The sequence below is a fragment of the Colossoma macropomum genome, unplaced genomic scaffold (genome assembly GCF_904425465.1).
Source record: "Colossoma macropomum unplaced genomic scaffold, Colossoma_macropomum, whole genome shotgun sequence".
Lineage (NCBI taxonomy): Eukaryota > Metazoa > Chordata > Actinopteri > Characiformes > Serrasalmidae > Colossoma > Colossoma macropomum.
The window spans coordinates 3,192,840-3,210,646 of NW_023494794.1; the positions used below are offsets into that span (position 1 = coordinate 3,192,840).

Genomic DNA, 17,807 nt, shown 5'->3' on the forward strand with positions numbered 1-17,807 from the left:
TCAAACAACTGTTAAAAAAGCTCATCCGTCCAGCCAAAAATCAATATTTTCAAACAGAAAGTAAAAAAAAATACTTATTTCCTCTCTGATGTTTTTCTGACGTATTGTGCCAAAATAATGGTGTATGATCTCAGAATAATTACTTAATATGTTGAAAAATCATATAATGACATGAATCATATTACGCATTTATTTGAACTTTACTAAGTACATTTGAACATTTAATTTTTAGTACATATTGTAATGGTCATTATTGTAACTTCTTACGTCAAAATCTTGAGAAAATAAGCTGTAATATTGACCCAATTAGTCACAGTTTGAATCTGAAACGGAATAATATGTTTTTTTCCTCTTACCCAGTGAAAACAGGCTTTCATGCAAAATGCATGTGAGCTAAACAAGTGGCACAGATCATATGTTGGTTATGAAATTGCTCCTTTGTTCATTTGTTTGGAAGTTCTTAGTAGATAACCCACTAAATGTACCACTTTCACCAGCGTGTAGTGCCTCTTAACTTTTGGTAATTAGTGCCTCTCTCAGTAAATCTGCCCTTAAACCTTGCTTCATCTGTTACTTTTATATGATCTGCTTCACATATGACATTACTGATAATGTGTTGCAAAAAGTGCTAAAGTGTCATTTTTGTACAAGTACCTACACCACCTCTACCTCCCTGAGACAAATGTCATATACAGGAGTGTCCCAGGCAACACTCTGTGTGTGACATTTATCTCAGGGTGGTGGAGGTAGTGTGGGTACTTGTACAGCTGTTAAGCACAGGATGTGGGGATGTGCCTCTTGCCCTTGAAGTCTTTATTCTGTGACGGACTATGAGAGAGATATTATATTGGTAAACCACTCGTTCTGTTGTCAGCTTTAACCCCACTGCAAACTGTGCAATAATGTTGGTGTTGCAGGTTTATTTGCATACCATACTATACAAGACAGACTGTACAAGCAGACTGTACAATATTTATGTTAACGGCTATTTCTGCCTTTTCATCTGCTCTTCTGCGCCGAAAATGTGAAGTCTCAGTGCCATCACTGCATTTATTTTGATATGTAAAGAACATGATTGAACAAAAGCCAGAAATTCATAGATTTTTATTTTAAACAAGCAAACACATGCATAGGAATATACTTCACACTTCAGTAGCATAAAGTGACGGCATTCTGCTTCTCCGTCAGCATCACATGCTTCATAGCAGAGACACATTCTAAATTTCTGGTCTTTTATAGACCTTGTCACTTTATTGTAGAACAAAAGGCACTAAAGTAGGTGCCCGTGAGCAACCTCTCATCGTTTTCTAATACCACCAGTTTTATTCTTTCTCAATTCACCTTTATACCTGCTTTCATTCACTTCTAATAACATGCAGAGTAGTTAACTGTTCTGCTTGCCCACTAGCAAAATACCTCATGCATTCCTGACAAGAGGATGCAGTTTATCTAAGAGAAGGTGGGTAGTACGGTCCATTAGGAACTGCACATATTTAAACACAAGCACTGATAGAGGTTTTCTGATATTTAAAGTGTCTTTTCTCCTGAGATCATGTGCATGTTGGACCACACACAAAGAGGAAGAGAACACTGCACACACAAATGCTTTCTCACATTCTCACAGATATGTAATACAAACACCACCAGCTGTGTTGAAAGCTGACTGAGGGAGGTGAGGAGGAGTTTCCTCATCACTTTTTATTTAAAGCGGCGGACAACAAAAATCTTAAAAAAATTGGTCAAAACTATGGACAAAATTCAGGATTCAAGATAACACTTTTTTATTTATACAACATAGTTATGTTCATTTTTTAGATAACAGTATGTCTTAAAGTGTTAGAAACTAACTAAGCAACTAAATGTGAGATTACTGGCAGGGCCCATGATCATTCTCCAGCCTTAAAGTCATTGTGCCTTTATAACTAGTATATGTAAATGAATGCTGTTGTGATATACTGCAATATGCTGTGCCTCATTGAAAAAGACTGAAACACTATAACGTCAGAGTGAGTGGGTGGGGCAAAACTTTGCACTGATTTTCATGACATCGCAAATAAAATTAAATTTCAAGCTCAAAATGGACTTTTTTGCAGCTTAGTTTCTGTATAAGGACTGTGTTGACTGAGGAGTAAATGGTATGTTCAAAGCAACCTTATGTAGTGTTTGGTCTGTCAAGTAGATCTTTTGATTATTAAGGCTTGAATTATGCTAAAGGAAGTTGAATATCTGCAAACATATATGAGTACCAGCTGTCACTGCTTTCCTCGGTAAAATGGCAAAGATGTAACTCCACGCTTGAGTTTCATTTCCTTTGTTACTCCTTTTCCAGGGAACAACACCATATTTCAATAAAACCATCCCAAACTCTATTTCAGTTTGCAGAAAAAGCTTTTTTTGTTTAAGAACCAAGAATATCTGTGATTAAAGCCTTTGAATCTAGACGCTAGAAGACTAGACTTAGATGCTGCTCTTCCAGTGCAAGCTAGCTCATCTGTGCCACGAACCATTATATCGATGATCTGATTCGTGCCAAACTTGGGAGGTGAATTTATAATGCATATTTACATTTAAAAATACATTTTATTGTGGCCTAAAAATGAGCACATACCACATAAAAACCTAATATTTGGAAGCGAAACCAGGTACATCCTAATCTCTGTATCTCATTCAAACTCGCCAGCATGTGAGTTTTAAATGGTAGGGGAAGACTATGAATTAAGCTCAGAGTTATAGTATGACTCTCTCTCTCACTGACATTCTTCTGTATATGTGTGTGTTTCAGATGAGGAGTCTCCAGGCCTGTATGGTTTCCTGCATGTCATCGTCCATTCTGCCACTGGCTTCAAAGAATCAGCCAGTAAGTATGCTGGGGTGGTGTGTGTGTGTGTGTGTGCGTGCCTGAGTGTGTGTTTTCACCTGTAGTACTACAGAGTTTCTTAGACTCAAACACTTTTTCTGGATTATTTTGTTATCCTGAGTGCAAGTACAGCTAATTCACAGCGTATGTTTGAGGTAAAGGGCGGATTGTATTTCTTGTTGTTCTTCAGCAGGACAAGCTTGCTTTATACACAAAAACCTGATCAGTCTTAGTTTGCTGACCACCAGCAGAGAAAAAAAAAGGGGGGTGTTGGCGGCGGGAAAGAGAGCTGAACCACAGGGGCAGTCCCAGTGGACCGTCCTTCACCACACACCACATTCTTGCAGTTCTTCTCATGTTTCAGTCTGCTTCTTTAGGCCCTACACTACCCAAATCTACCACAGCTAAACCACATCACTCAAGCTCAGGCGCATGTAAATGGAGCAAGTCTTGCTGCAGGGGCAAACAGAGCAGCACTGAGTAGAGCCCCCAAAGCTGTTCTGTATGATTACTGGAAATGTCACAGTATGTGTTTAAGTTGGTAAAGTTAGAACCGGCTGATGTTCTCCTCATACAAATAAGAGCAGTGTCACCTTCCAGTCTTGCACTGGGTGTACAGTTGTGTTGGTGGCCACTGATGATCAGAAATTATCAAGTCTGAAGGATAAAGAAGAGGCTACTGAAAGTCAGGTGTTCCAAACGTCTTAGGCTAGACTAGGTGCATTATTTAAAGTCATTTATCCTAGCCATACATGTGTTGGTGCTTGTAAAAATATCATACATTATTAGAAATATGCAAAAGTTTTTTTTCCTTTTTGTTTTTCCTAAAAAGGTAGTTGTGAACTAGGGTTTGGGCACCGCCTTGCTGCCACCTCTTGCAGCTGTCATTGATGCTTGAGGGACCACCTGGCACAATATTATGTACATTTATTCTGATATTAGTGTTTTTTCTGAGCAGAAAACATGTATTTTAAATATCATTTTTTCAGGTGATCGACTAATTCCAGTAATTTCAAGTCTTCACACATGTAGTCACAACTTGTGTTTGTGTGCCTGTGTCTGTGTCTGTATTTCACGTTACATAAATACTATATATGACTCTGAGCCAAAAAGGAAAAAACCAAAGACTGTGTTTCCAGTGGCTCCAGTTACCATAACAATGACTATAAACAACATAGATTAATTGGAGGCTGCTGTAATGTGTTGGAAAGCTTCTTAACTCAGCAAAGCATAATGAATAACAGGCAACTGCAGAAGAGGATGAAGTGGTCAAGTTACCACTGAGGCACTTTTTACATTTAGCTACTGCTTTTGATCTGGGGACTTACAGTGGCACCTGTAACCATGACGTCCTAGTTGTCATGGCACCCATGGTTACCATGGCACTAGCCTCAATTTTAAGGCATCTATGCCCTTTGGGAAAATAGGACACATCCAGTGCAGTAGAGTTTGCGAAAGAGGGGGTGTGTTTCAAATTATCACAGAGAAGTGATGAGGTATGTGGCACTCATAAGCAATCAGAATTACAAATCTCAGTTCCAAAATTGTTGGCACATTATGCAGAAATGTAAAAGTGGTAAATTCAGTTTGACCTGTATTAAATAGAAAACAGTACAAAAAAATGATGTCTTAATTTATGAACCTTATGAACAGGTTTGATGCCTGAAACGTGTTCCAAAAAAGTTGGCACAAGCTGGTGGCCCTTTTCTTCTTTGGCCCGGAGAACCCAACGTCCATTATTTCTACTGTGCGTAGGTCCCTTTCAGATGAACTGTAGCCCAGAGAAGTCGGCAGTGTTTCTGGATGTTGTTGGCACATGGTTTCCACTGTGCATAGTTCAGTCTTAACTTGCATTTGTAAATTCAGCGACAAACTGAGTTTACTGATAACGGTCAAAGTATTCCTGAGCCCTTTTGGTGAGATCTATCACAGAAGCGTACCGGTTTAGCGCACTGCCGTCTGAGGGATGGAAAGTCATGGTCATTTGGTTGTTTATGCACAGAGATTTCTCCAGGTTCCCTGAATCTGGTATTAGGCTGGTAGAAGACTTGTAGTTGCCAATCGATTAATGTTGTTGGATTATTCGCTGACACATATCTTGGCAAAATGGTAAACCTCCATCCATACTTGCTTGGCCTTTCCTGAATGTTCCTTTTATACCCAAGCATGATTGCATCACCTGTATAAGAACTGTATATTCCTAGTCTTGATGTAGATATGGTAAAACATTAAATATCTTGTCTTTATAATGTTTCTGTTTAAATACAGGTCAGGGTGTGTTTAGAAATCATTGCTTTTTGTTTTTGTTTTTATTTCACACACTATCCTGACTTTTTTGGAATTGAGATTTGTACTGAAAGTTATTCTAGACCTAGATGCAATGCCACAAGTATTTTATATCTGTACAAAAACTGCTTCAAAACTTCAGAATAACTTATGTTAATATCTCTTTGTTAGTTCATTCAATAACTTACTTCATTGAAATAAAGTAAACTAGACGATAAAAGGTATCATATTAAATATTCGTCATATTAAATATTGAAATTGGGTAAAAAATTGGAAAAAATTACAATAATACAATTAATACAATTACAATACAGTTAAACAATAATATGCTGTAATTATCGATTTATAGTAATTTCTTGTCAAGTTATCTGCTTCAAGGTTTGATCACTACTCAAATACTACTCTAGGTATTAATATCATTATTACTTAATTTTTTTATGTTATACAGCTTTCTCAGCTGTTGTGGAATCCTCAAGAGCTCCATTTATCATTCTGGACACATCTCAGATTCCAGCTTTTAATTATTTGAAGTCTGTCAAGTTGAAGAGTACAAGCAAAATTTACTGTCCTTTTCTAAATATATCTGCAACAAAATTTGCTTTAAAGTCTATAAAACAGTGATTCTACACTTTTCAACAGTGATTCCAAAGTTTTGCATGATAGTGTACATTCCCCATGTGTATTCATAGGACACGCAGATCACCTTTGCATACGTTGTCTTCTTGTGTATTAACATAACATTAGTTGTAGCATATGGCTGCCATGCCCTGTAGATTAGTCTCTCTGATAACAGTCAGGCATGTGTTTTAAAGCCCTACAGTGCAGTGCAATCTCGATGCTTCCTCTCAAAGAGGCCTGCTTTGAGTAACCACTATACTGACTTTGCTCAAAAGAGGCATTGTATGTGCATGTATCCATGTGTGTCTGTGTGTGTGTGTGTGTGTGTGTATGTGTATGTGTATGTGTGTATAGGTCTCGCATCTGCTTGTTGTCTTTGTTCGTCGCACATCCCCCAGAACCCCCTGCTTGGAGTGTGGTTTACATTCATTATTGATTTGACTTGGGCTGCAAGGACGCTTCTCATCTGTCCCCCATTTGTTGCGTTATGAAAGAGAGTGTGTGCCTTTGTGGGTGTCATGTATATGAAGTGTGTGTCTGTATGCGAATGTGTCCTTTGTTGAACGATTATAGTATATAGTTTATACATAACTGCTTCCTCATTTATCACTATAGTACATACTTTGTCTGGCGACAGCCACTCAGTTGGTCAATGGTATTTTCTACAAAGCCCTGAGTCAGTATTTTTGTGCACTGCTGATTGGCTAGGGGCAGTGCACTGAATCTGAGAGGGAGTTGAGAATCCTCAGAGCACTGTGACAGGGACATCTTGCAGCACAGAGACCCCACAGACCAACCAACTTCACGAACATGTGAAGTATTATAAAAATGAGTCAGATCCTCCGTCAGTGCCTAAGAAACAGAGCAAGAAGAAAGAAGATCCTGACTTAAAATCCTACAAGTGTTCATGTTCTCTGTCAGCTGCCTTCTCCAACTCATTTTTAATGTTTCATGTGTTTTCACTCAGTTTTAGGATATGAATCATCATTATTTATGGTCGATCGTTGCTTTGACTCTGATTCTAGGAGTTTTATTCTGTGCTCTTTTTTGATTCCCTCGACATGGTCTCTGCTGTATTTATATATATTTATATTTCATAGCTTCCTCTTTCCACTCTATAATTTAATGCAGCCTTCCTTTCTTTCCATTCATTTTTATTAATGTTATTATTCCGTATCCAATCAAAGGAATTCGATTAGGCAGTTTCCTCTCCAAGAAAAGTGGTATGCTTCCAGCGATCGGCTTAAAATAGACCGCGCTCTTCATGGAGTTCTGCATTTTCAAAAACACCCCACATTCTCAGTCATGTAGGCACACACACACACACACACACACACACACACACACACACTATGTATTATTTTGCTCTTTGTTCTGTAGAGATGCACACATACACCATTTTTTTGATTACATTCCTACTTGTTTAACTCAAAGATATGGTGCGAGTGTTTTATCAGGAGTTTTTGCAAGGACAGTTCAGCTTTTTCCCACTCTCAACATTGACCAGGGCTGTGGTCATTTTCCCTGATGTCACAAACCAACACCACATCCCTCTCCAAACTGTCATCCAGTGGGACAACCAATTACAAACATTTGTATCCTAATTTAACCTCACATCTGCATGAGAAACCATTTTATTTCTGCTTATTTTCCTCTGGCTTTCCCCGCAGAATGGCTTGAATGGGTTTTTCTTAAGAGAGCCTTTGTGTATGACACCAGCAGCTCCAGCTTGGGTTTCTCTGGCATCTCGATCTCCTTCACCACGGCTTCCGGCACAGTTGCCAAAGCAGTGACACTGCACTATATTAGCTTTTTTCTTTGTTTTTTTTTAACGAGGATGTAAATAGCTCCATCTTCCACTGTCAGCACACATAAAACTGCTGTGCTGCCTTACAGAAGCTCAGACCCCCTGCTGTGCTACAGCTATACCACTTTCATAAGCATTTCATGCGTCTTAACTAAAGCTGTCCTCGACTAGAGATTTTCTTAATCAAACAAAAGGCCTTTTTTTCAACCCAGAAGTCGGGCTAATTTTGAAAATGCTAAGAAATAAATGTCACTGTATCTGAACACATTGGACCATAAAACTTTATCTACTTTATATCTTAAATGCAAACTTTCATTTTTGTCCCTCTGTTATTGAGAACGTTTAAATTTAAAGCGTGGCTGGCTACAATCTGTAATGACAGTCCATGCTTAAATTAGAAGTGACCACTAACATTATATTAGAAGTTGTATTGTGAGTAAAATGCCATTTAAGAGTTGGCTTTTCATCTTCTTGGAACCATCTTTACATTTTTGAAGTGCACTTTTTTGTAGCTTTCTATCTGGTGTTGGCTCAGTTTTTCTTTGAGTATTTTACACAACTGATGCACGTGAACAATAAAGTAAAACAGGACCACACTAATGCTGCGTTTACATGTTAACATTGAAAGAACTGTAGTTTTGTGCTTCATAGTGGTACAGCTGCTGAAATGTTGCTAGTGGTGGACGTTCCTCGTCTATGGCTCCAAAAAGAATCAACCTCAGGTTTATTAACTGAGAAAGTTGGGAAAATTGAACTCTTGACAGAATGTTCTGTGGACCGCTGCGATATGCTCCCGCTGGTGGCACTTCATTGAGAGCGGTGGCATATCTGCTTTGCTATTAGCCGCCTCCCACTGAAATGGGAGCGTAAATGCAGCATTCAACTTCAGAGACTCATTAACTATGTGTTTCAAACTTTGCATAAACATCTACAATTTTAACTGTATTTTAATTATAATTAGAAAATAGGTAAATAAATAAATGAATAAATATAACTAGTCTTAGCTGACTAAGAATGGTATAGGTGATTAGTTGACTTCCGCTCTACTTTTTACCAATCTCCATCCAAACTCTTTACAACAAAGGTTCCTCCTGATTGTTGGCTTGGTTCTATGGTTCTAGAAAACTTTAATTGTTGAACCTTTGACGTTTATATAAAGTTTTCTAAACTTTAAAAAGGTTCCTCTCATTCACAGAAATATTTCTTTGAAGAACCATCAATTGAAAAGTTTTTTAGGAAACCAAAAGTGGTTCTTCAGTAGCATCTCCCCAAAGAACCCTTTTTGACACCTTTATTTTTGAGAATGCAATCTTTTTTCCTCCTCCTGTTGGCCTAGTCTGCTCAGTGCCCTGGCTCTTGGGACGGAGGTGGATTTATATGTGTTTATCCTCTTCTGAAGAACTGGGTTTCTGTGCCTGGTGCTGCTAAAAATCCTCCAGTTCCTCCTCAGACCCGGAGGAGGTGTATATCTGGCGTTCCTTTCATCTTTTTGGGATTTGGAGCTGGGCAACTAGGGCTGGTGGAAATAGGACACGTGCACACTCACACATGCACTGTTAGAAGCGTCCTGCTGTGTGTGTTAGAAGGGTAGGTGTGTTGAATAGAGTAGGATGTGAGTTAAAGGTCTCTGTGCTCTGGATGTGAGGACTTTAAAGAGGATCAGGTAATAAATAGCTTCTCTCTATGGCTCGATCTTATGGTGTTGCTTTCTTTTCTAATTGAATATAATGAGCGGAGTAATCTCAGAGTCCAAATAACCTGGTAGTTGCTCTTTTCTTTTCTTTGCCACAGTTAGATTTTTGTTGCAAGCGACATAAAAGTGGGCAATACAGCACAAATATAACATCACATTATTTAGTCACGTAGTGCTGATGATGAGATCAGTCATGTAAACAATATTCATAATTGTGGCATGCAACTATTAAAGTACAAGCCTGATTTTCTTAGTCTTAATGATCTTCTGTCTATTCTTTCTGTTCATTTTCTGTCTTGCTTTTTGGCTGCCTATTCTTAGTAGCTCCCAACTAATGTCGAGCATAGCTCCAGAACATATGTTTGGGAAAGCGAACAACTGTGGAAAATCATTTTGGTCAGCTTAAACAACTGCAGTCAGCTCACAAAATTGCAGTCAAGTGATTACATAGTAATTAAGATGCCATGATGTATCAAAAAACATATGCAAATTAGATGCTATGATGTTAATTACAACGTTATTATGACATAGTGACATAATTGATCACAATAATGATAACAAATTGTCATTTTGCCTTAGGCCAGCAGTGCTTACATGTGCATGTAATGTGAGCTCATAGGCCATTAACAGCTTCGCTACAGCTCTGCCCCCTTCATTTACATATATATTACAGTCCATTTAGTGTATTGAGTGACTCATGAACACTAACACAATACTTAACGCATCTCATCCTGAGCTGTGGGACTGATCTGTTCTGCAGTAAACACTCACTCCTTTCCCTCTACCCCCCACACACACACTCCACACGTATTCCAGGTCAGAGGTCACATGGTGTAGCAATCTGTCATGCTGTCAGCAAGCCACGCCCACTGTTGGGTGCAGAGAATCAATCAAAAATGTGTGTGTGTGTGTGTGTGTGTGTGTGTGAGCCATTACAGTGACATGTTGGTGAGATAGACAGACACACAGTCAATTGGCAACCTGATGCTTTTCTATCTGCAATGTCTGCCTTGAGGGGGTCGACCTCTTTTGTCTGTATGTCTCCATATTTTCACTTTTAGCGCTGACACACATGCTTGTTAATTAGTGGTCTTTGCTTCAGAAACTAAACGTTAAGGCTTGGACTATTGACATACTCTGTAATTGCTCTGTCCAACCTTGACCAGTCTTTAGAAAATGTAGCTAACAAAGGATTGACCATCAGAAACAGGCTAAATTCAGCATTTCAGCAGTGGAGAATTTCCTCAGTTTTTTTAGGGTTGTCACAATATCTTGAATAAATTCAATTTTATAAAATCGTTGATCAAAATTTATCTTCTCAGTAAATCAGCAGTGATCAGTTTGCCTGATGACAGTGCATATTTTAAATTCTCATTCTGATCTTTTATGATATAAATCAACTTCAGTTGATTCTGTTTACATTCAGCACACCCTTAAGTGAGCAAAGAGAATAATTACTGATTCCTCTTATCCAGCAAACCATCTTTTCCAACCACTTACTTCTGGGAGATGTTGTAAAATCATCAAATGTTGTAAATCGTAATTGCATATTGTTTACTGTATGTATTATATTGTATATTTATGTGTACTATGCTACAACAGAGTTGAATTACAATAAATTGCGTTGCATCAGATACAATTACCGCCGACATGTTGTGTAATAAAATAATGAGTTGGCAATAAAGTGTCTGCAATAAAATAATCAGTCAGTCCAAATTGTATCTGTACAAGTGAAGAAAAATATTGTTAACTTATAATTAATGTAACAAGATTTTTTCCATGTAAATTTAGACAATTTCTATTCGTCCTTTTAAAATAAAATTTTTAAAACAATGCAAAGGATAACTGGAGTTTTCAAAATTATGCAAAAAAAAGTACAAAAAACAAAAAAAGAGCAAAATGGAGATGGAAGGTTTTGTGCAACAATGATATTTATTTGGTCTGATTACAGCTCATGTCTTCATTGTGCATCCTTTTTAGATCTGTACTGCACTCTGGAGGTGGACTCCTTTGGCTACTTTGTGAGCAAGGCCAAAACCCGAGTATTCAGAGACACCACCGAGCCACACTGGAACGAGGCAAGTCTCCTTTGACTGTAGACCATTCATACATCCTCTTTTTACTTCCTTTATCCAATCAGACTGAACTATTTTTAATTGGACATTGTCCACGCCAGTCAAATATCCTATTTCTTTTCTTTTCACACATTCCCCCACTAGGAGTTTGAAATTGAGCTGGAAGGATCTCAGTGCCTGAGAATTTTGTGCTACGAGAAATGCTACGACAAGTCCAAGCTCAACAAGGACGACAATGAGATTGTAGACAAGATCATGGGCAAGGGCCAAGTACAGGTAGGAAGAAAAACCCTCTTGCTGTTGACACATCACGCGGAGTCTACTGCACAAGTGCTCTCATAGGAAAAAAAAAAACAGCCACGTGAATAAGCGTAATACCTCGGGCTTCCCCCGTCTGAGTCAGTAGTATTGTTGTCTGCTAGAAATTTGCTTGTGGTGGCGGCTTTTATTGTCTGAGAAGCCGATGGCTTTGGTTTGGATTTTTCCCTCCTTCCACCATGTGGGAAAAGTCCCAATTAAACTTCAGTGTGTGACTAAATGTATGCTGTGTTTTCACTCTGAGAACGTGTTATTTGAGGTGTAGTTGTGTCACAGTGAATGTGTTAAAATTCAGCTTTTCCACTGAACAAAACAGTATTAGGATCTCAGAGAACAGTGAATGAGAAAAAGCTGTCAGGAATGGAATTGTAGTTGCTTGTCCCTTTTTTATCTCAGTTTTTATCATGACACTTTTCTTTCACAAAGAAATTGAGTTTTAACTGGTTGGATCACTTGCATTCTTTTATAGCTCTTTAGTTACTTACAGGTTGTTGATTTCTTCCTCTTTTGACTTGATTGAAGATATGATTTGTGTGTATGTGTGCATGTGCTAAGATAAGCTATGGATAGTAGTTAGGATGCGCTGCAGCAATCCACAACCAAAAAGGTAAATCAAAAACCAACTGCGTCTGGAATCAGCCGATTTGAACTAAGGCAAATGAAACTGTGAAGCATGAAACATAAACTGTTAAAGAACTGTTTCAGCTCTTGGTGTGCTTAGGTAGTGTAGAGCTCTCTTAAAAGCACAACAGTACTCTTAAGATCCAATTGTGAGCCTTAAATGAGTTTTGAAGGTAAACTGTCTTTGCTGTCCCAGGGGAAATATGCATATTCATAATGTACATTTTTAAACGCCATAAAAAGTCTAAAATCATGACAGGGTGTGTGGACACAAGGCAGCTTAAAAATATAACGGCAATGGTATATGATGGTTTAGTACCTTCTTTCTGAGAGGGCATCTGGCACGGACACAACGCCAACCTGCTTACTTAAAATAAATACTATCACTATAAAGTGTACCAGCTAACATCCTACCATTTTATCTCTTTGTGGTAAATAACATTCTTTTGGGAAACAAATCTTGAGGCTCCAGGTTTAAAACAGAAAATGATAATTTAGTGACAATGAGATAGCTTAAATAATTTTTTTTCCAACCGAAAAATTTTAGAGGTAGAAATTCTGCCCCAATTAAAAAGAATATTTAATTTGGGAAACAGTAACACCATTTGTGAGTACGTATTGTGGCCGCAAACACTTTTTGTGCAGTGCCTTCTCACACACGTATTACATCTTATCCCGAAAGTTTATTTAGTGTTCACAGATTTACCTGTTTAAAGGCTGTGTTTGCTGCCATTGTTAAAGGAATCCCACTCAACAACACACATATTTAAAAGATTTCATAAAGTAGAGAAAAATCCAAACAAAAACCATCAAGCAGAATCAGCCGCACTTCAGCCTAGTTACCGAAAAAGCTGCACCAGAGTCGGCTTTCTCAGTCACACCCTTAGCAATGCGTCATTCACACTGTGCTCACATTCTGGCGCTTGTGTTTCGTGGTAGTAAAGTATAATATACTTGCTTGCCAAACTGTCACATTTGACAGTCCTGTTAAGGCATCTGCTGTTGATTAATATCTGCATGCCCTGAATAGATAACCTCTTCGTTTTCTCTTCCCATAATAAGACATAATGAGTACCTGATTAGTGATTTCAGTGTTCAAATTCAGGATCCTCGAATGGTTAACAGAGTACTCTAATACCTGTGCACAGCCCTAGTAAGAACCCAGCAAGGCTGTAAATATACTTTCTTGATGTTGAGAAAATTCTAAAATTCTCTTAGGAGGCCTTTTTTATTGACTTGTTGTCTAGGCCAACTAGCATATCATGTGAGTGACTGATAGACTCTGCGCCAGCTCTAATGGTATTGTCATTATCAGTCAAACTGCACCGCTTGCCGTTTAACTCCACACTAAATTATTATTATTCCAAAAGCATTCCTCGCATTCTCATCCTCTTCCTGAATCTAGGGCAGCGTCTAAGAGGCGGAAAAAGTGGGGTGAATTTAATTGCAGTGCAGTTTCTCTTGTTCACTTTCTCTTTTTGTCTCTGGGGACCGTAGCCAGGGGTGAGCTGAGAGCATCTCTAGTTTTTCTGTACTCTCACCGACACACATACACACGCTTTTCAGAGATGAGAGAGACTATGATTGTGTAGTGCTGATGGTGTTGATGAAACGTGTGTTGCAGTGGTTTTTCCTCCTTCAAAACACTGAGACATCTCTAGGTCTTCTTGAATGGTTTTAGAGTTCCGTGTTATTGAATCTGAAAAGGTATTGCAGTCTGAACATAGCATTTTAGTTTGGGCTCAGGTGCTCGTTTGAAAGAACTAGCTGCATATTATTTTGAATAAACATTTCATAATGACCAACAGAAATGGTCTAGCATTACTTAGAGTAAGATGTTGTTACATTAAGTTACATTGAAGTTACATTAAAAGAATGTTTACAGGGTTTAATGACAGCAGTGACAACGAAGCCTTGTACCTTGTTCACTGGTGACTCTTGCATGGTTAAATTTGATATAGAAAACCAAATTCATGTGTATTTTTTGCCACTGATGCCTGACAGATGTGTGGATTCCTTTGGATAAATTTGATGTCCACCACAACACAGTTGATTCTTCCATGTACATGAGGTGCAGTCATAGCCATATTCTTTTCATGAATGATTTTTGGTTTGTTTGGCCTGCTGGTTAACACCTTCCTGTCCGAGAAGTGGAGCCTCTTTCTCCCTCCTTATTCCACTGCAGACGTTTTTTTTTTTTGCTTTTGACGTTTAGATGAAAGAGATGTTTAATTCAGCTTGAGAGGATGTTGTGTTAACCTGCTGGATGGATTTACCATCATCTGTGGGTCATTCATCTGGGTGTAGACTCGGTCTACTTTACAGGAATGGCAGTTTCATAATGATTGTGGAGCAGACTTTTCCAATAAGTTTCTGAACAAGAAATTCAGTGTTTGGTTAATTAATGGGTGTGTCTCAAAACCTAGTGAGCTCTCTATCCTTATAAGGCAGATAAATGAGACGCTCTAGTTAGACAGCCGTGACGTTGCCGCTTGTTCCCGCCCACTGCACGAGACCGGCGTTTACTTACTTCAGCCGTCAGAATCACAGTTAGCCAACATGGATCCCGCTCTGGCTCTGGTGGTTTATATTTTAGATTTTATAGATTTATAGTTTAGATTTTAATTGTATTTGCTCTGAATGAAACAGCAAAATAGACAATAGTTGTGGTCAAACGCGGAAAATATAGGCTCTTTGTGCACCTTTATGACTAGAAAACAGATAAATACCCCAGAAAATCAGAATAACTTACATTTCAAGATGACGTCGCTGCTTGGTGAAGCGCTTCTGCCCGGCATCTTTAAACAAAAGTTGCGTCGCGCTGCATCGCGGGATTACCTCAGCGGCTGAGGAAACATCCGATGCTCTCTCGATATTGGGCCAAAATGAGAGACCTCAGTAGGCAGCATGTTTGAAATGTTTGTCGGGGGCACGCATATTGTGACGTAAAATGCTGTCTATGTAGAGAGCTCACTAGGTTTTGAGACACACCCATTGTGTGATCTCTTGAAAAATCCTGATGCATCCCATCCTCCTTCCACATATCTGAAAGACAGTGAGGCAATGAGGCATGCGGTTTCCTGGTCTTAACCAAGAATGTGCTGGAACGCTTGCCTTCCAGTATGTGAAATGGATCCATAATGAGACCTCTGGAATGAAACATCTGGAGGTGACCACTATCCCATTCATAGTGGTAATGAGTGAAGGGTGGTCGAACAGCTGCTGTCTCTGAGTGCTGTGGCAAAAAAAAAGAAAAGAAAAAAAGCTTACTGCAGGGGTCATCAGATCCACTCCTGAAAGGCTAGAGTCCACAACTGGTGATTTACATCTGGTCAAATACACCTACTAAACTTGGTACCTAAGTACTGAGTTGATTAGGTTTCTGGATGAGGATTCTGGACCTGCAGGACAATCTGATGACCCCTGGCGTGGAAAATGGCAATGCTCTGCACATGGAAGAGTTCTGATTTCTCATCCAGGCAGAAATGTCACTTTTGTACCAATAAGAGTCCTTGGGCAAGACTCCAAATGTTATATTTGCCTGCTATGCCACGTTGCTCTGGACAAGAGCATCTGCTAAATACGTAACTGTTATTGTAAATAAATTATACGAAACAGACAGGGCCAGTGCGAGGGCTAGCCACAGCCGTCTCTTCTTCTGAACACCTGTTCAGCCTCTCAGCTGCTTGCTCCACCTCCTTATATTGCATTCATATTTCCATGCAGCAGCTGCATTAGGGTTTGTGTGTGACTGAGAATGTGATTATGTAAGGAACGTACTGAGATGCCTACCACGCGTGGGCTTGTTTGTGCGCCACGTCTTTGTTGCCAATTGATCTGCTTTCGCTACGTCTCCTCTCACTCTTTTTTTCCTTTCCATGGTTTTGGCAGTGGTGCATAGACAACTGTAAACCAAAACAAGCAGGGAACATCACTCTCGCAGGCAGTAAAGAGATATTTTTACCACATGTGGAGCTGTTGCGGGCTGAATGAGGGCAGCACTGAAGGAATAGGATGTACTGTCCTGAAAAGTCCTCAAAACTCAGATGTTCCTGGTGTGTAGGAAACTGCAGAAACTGAACTTCTTTGCAGAAGGGAATGTAGAAGAACAGTGGGAGGAAGATAAGCAGACCAAGGCAGAGTGAAAGGGTCCTATCATGATACCATCCTGTTGGGAAAGCGAGCTTGTTCCAGCATTCATAATTGTCCTAATGTTGGTTGAAAGCTGTGAGTGTGAAATGTGTGCAAGTTTCCTGCTAGAATTCACCTGCCTTGCTGATTTTCTGCAGTTTTAACTCTAATTTTAGCCTTAAAGTATTCATTGGGTGATACATTTCTTCTATTATAGCAGACTGGCCAAGGCATATTTGGTGTCTGAAGTGTGCTTCTTTACTTTTGCACTGGAGCTGTGTAATGTAGCTAACTAATAATAGAAATTTTTAACCACCCATTACAACTGTGCACAGTACCTAAATCATCATGCAATTGCCTCAAACCACATCAAGTGGTTAAGTAACCATAGACTTGTTTTGGGTTTCTGAGACTGCTTGATGTATTGATATCCATAAAAATGAAGTAAAGCAAGTTGAAGACAAAATTCAGACTTCAGGATACTGCTACTACAATTTCAACTATCTAATGTACTTTTGTCAGCTTGCCCATTCTGAGGATACAAGACTGAGGTCACACGGTTTTTACATTAACAGTGTGGCTATACAGATGACACATCCACTTAAAACCAAGATACCAGGGGTCAGCATATGTTTACAACCTTATGACTAACACTGTCATATGTGCCGGTTCTTCAGGAAAGCCTTACAAGCTCACTGATGGAGGATCGGCATGACTGCCTTGCAGCATTGAAGATGAATCAGAGCTGTTGGAGCTGGCCTGTTTTCTTAACTGGTCAGGCCGTGGTGGAAAGAGCCCAGATCTTTCCCTTCAGTCCCTGGGGAGTTTCCCGTTTATTGACGGCTAAAGAGTCTCTGGCTAAAGCATGTAAAAAAAGCCTTAAATGGTCAAATGCCCATTTATAGCCTGTTACCGCAAGTTTTTGTTGTTTTAGTAGAAGAGAGGGGAAAGTTCATATTGTATTCTTCATTGCAGTGGGATATCACACTTCTTTGTCCTGAAAACTGCAATGAATTTTGAAGTGTCCTGAATGAACAAATAATATAAAATCACGTATAATTGGTAAGCGAGCAAGGGTTTCTTTGAACTTTGCCACCAATCAAGGAAGTAACTGCTATCACTGCCAGGCCTGTGGAGTTCTCAACTCTTCCAGCTGGTCTACTATGATTGAGCTCTACACTTGTTTTTTGCGGCTTCATTAACTTCAGACCAATCATCAAGGTCTGACCCCAGAGAGATGACCTCTGACCCCTGTGGATCAAAGTAATCAACCCGTTAAGAGGTACATGATCTGATTCTCCTTTCAACCCAATGGGAGATGATAGTGGTGCATTTAAGCAGCGCTGAGTTGAGTAATATGAAGCAAATCAATGACTGTCCAGTTCACTTGAGTTTAACTAC

General features: G+C 39.2%; 1 protein-coding gene across 4 annotated transcripts in view; it reads left to right on the forward strand.

Moving 5' to 3' along the window:
• The window catches only part of abr (ABR activator of RhoGEF and GTPase), a 199,826-nt gene that overhangs the window by 128,275 nt on the left and 53,744 nt on the right, over nucleotides 1-17,807 (forward strand). For all 4 annotated transcript variants that reach the window (XM_036579907.1, XM_036579908.1, XM_036579909.1 and 1 more), the window contains 3 exons: nucleotides 2,783-2,857; nucleotides 11,242-11,339; nucleotides 11,481-11,612. In XM_036579907.1, the coding sequence (XP_036435800.1) occupies nucleotides 2,783-2,857; nucleotides 11,242-11,339; nucleotides 11,481-11,612 (305 nt within the window). The remainder of the gene's footprint in view (nucleotides 1-2,782; nucleotides 2,858-11,241; nucleotides 11,340-11,480; nucleotides 11,613-17,807) is intronic.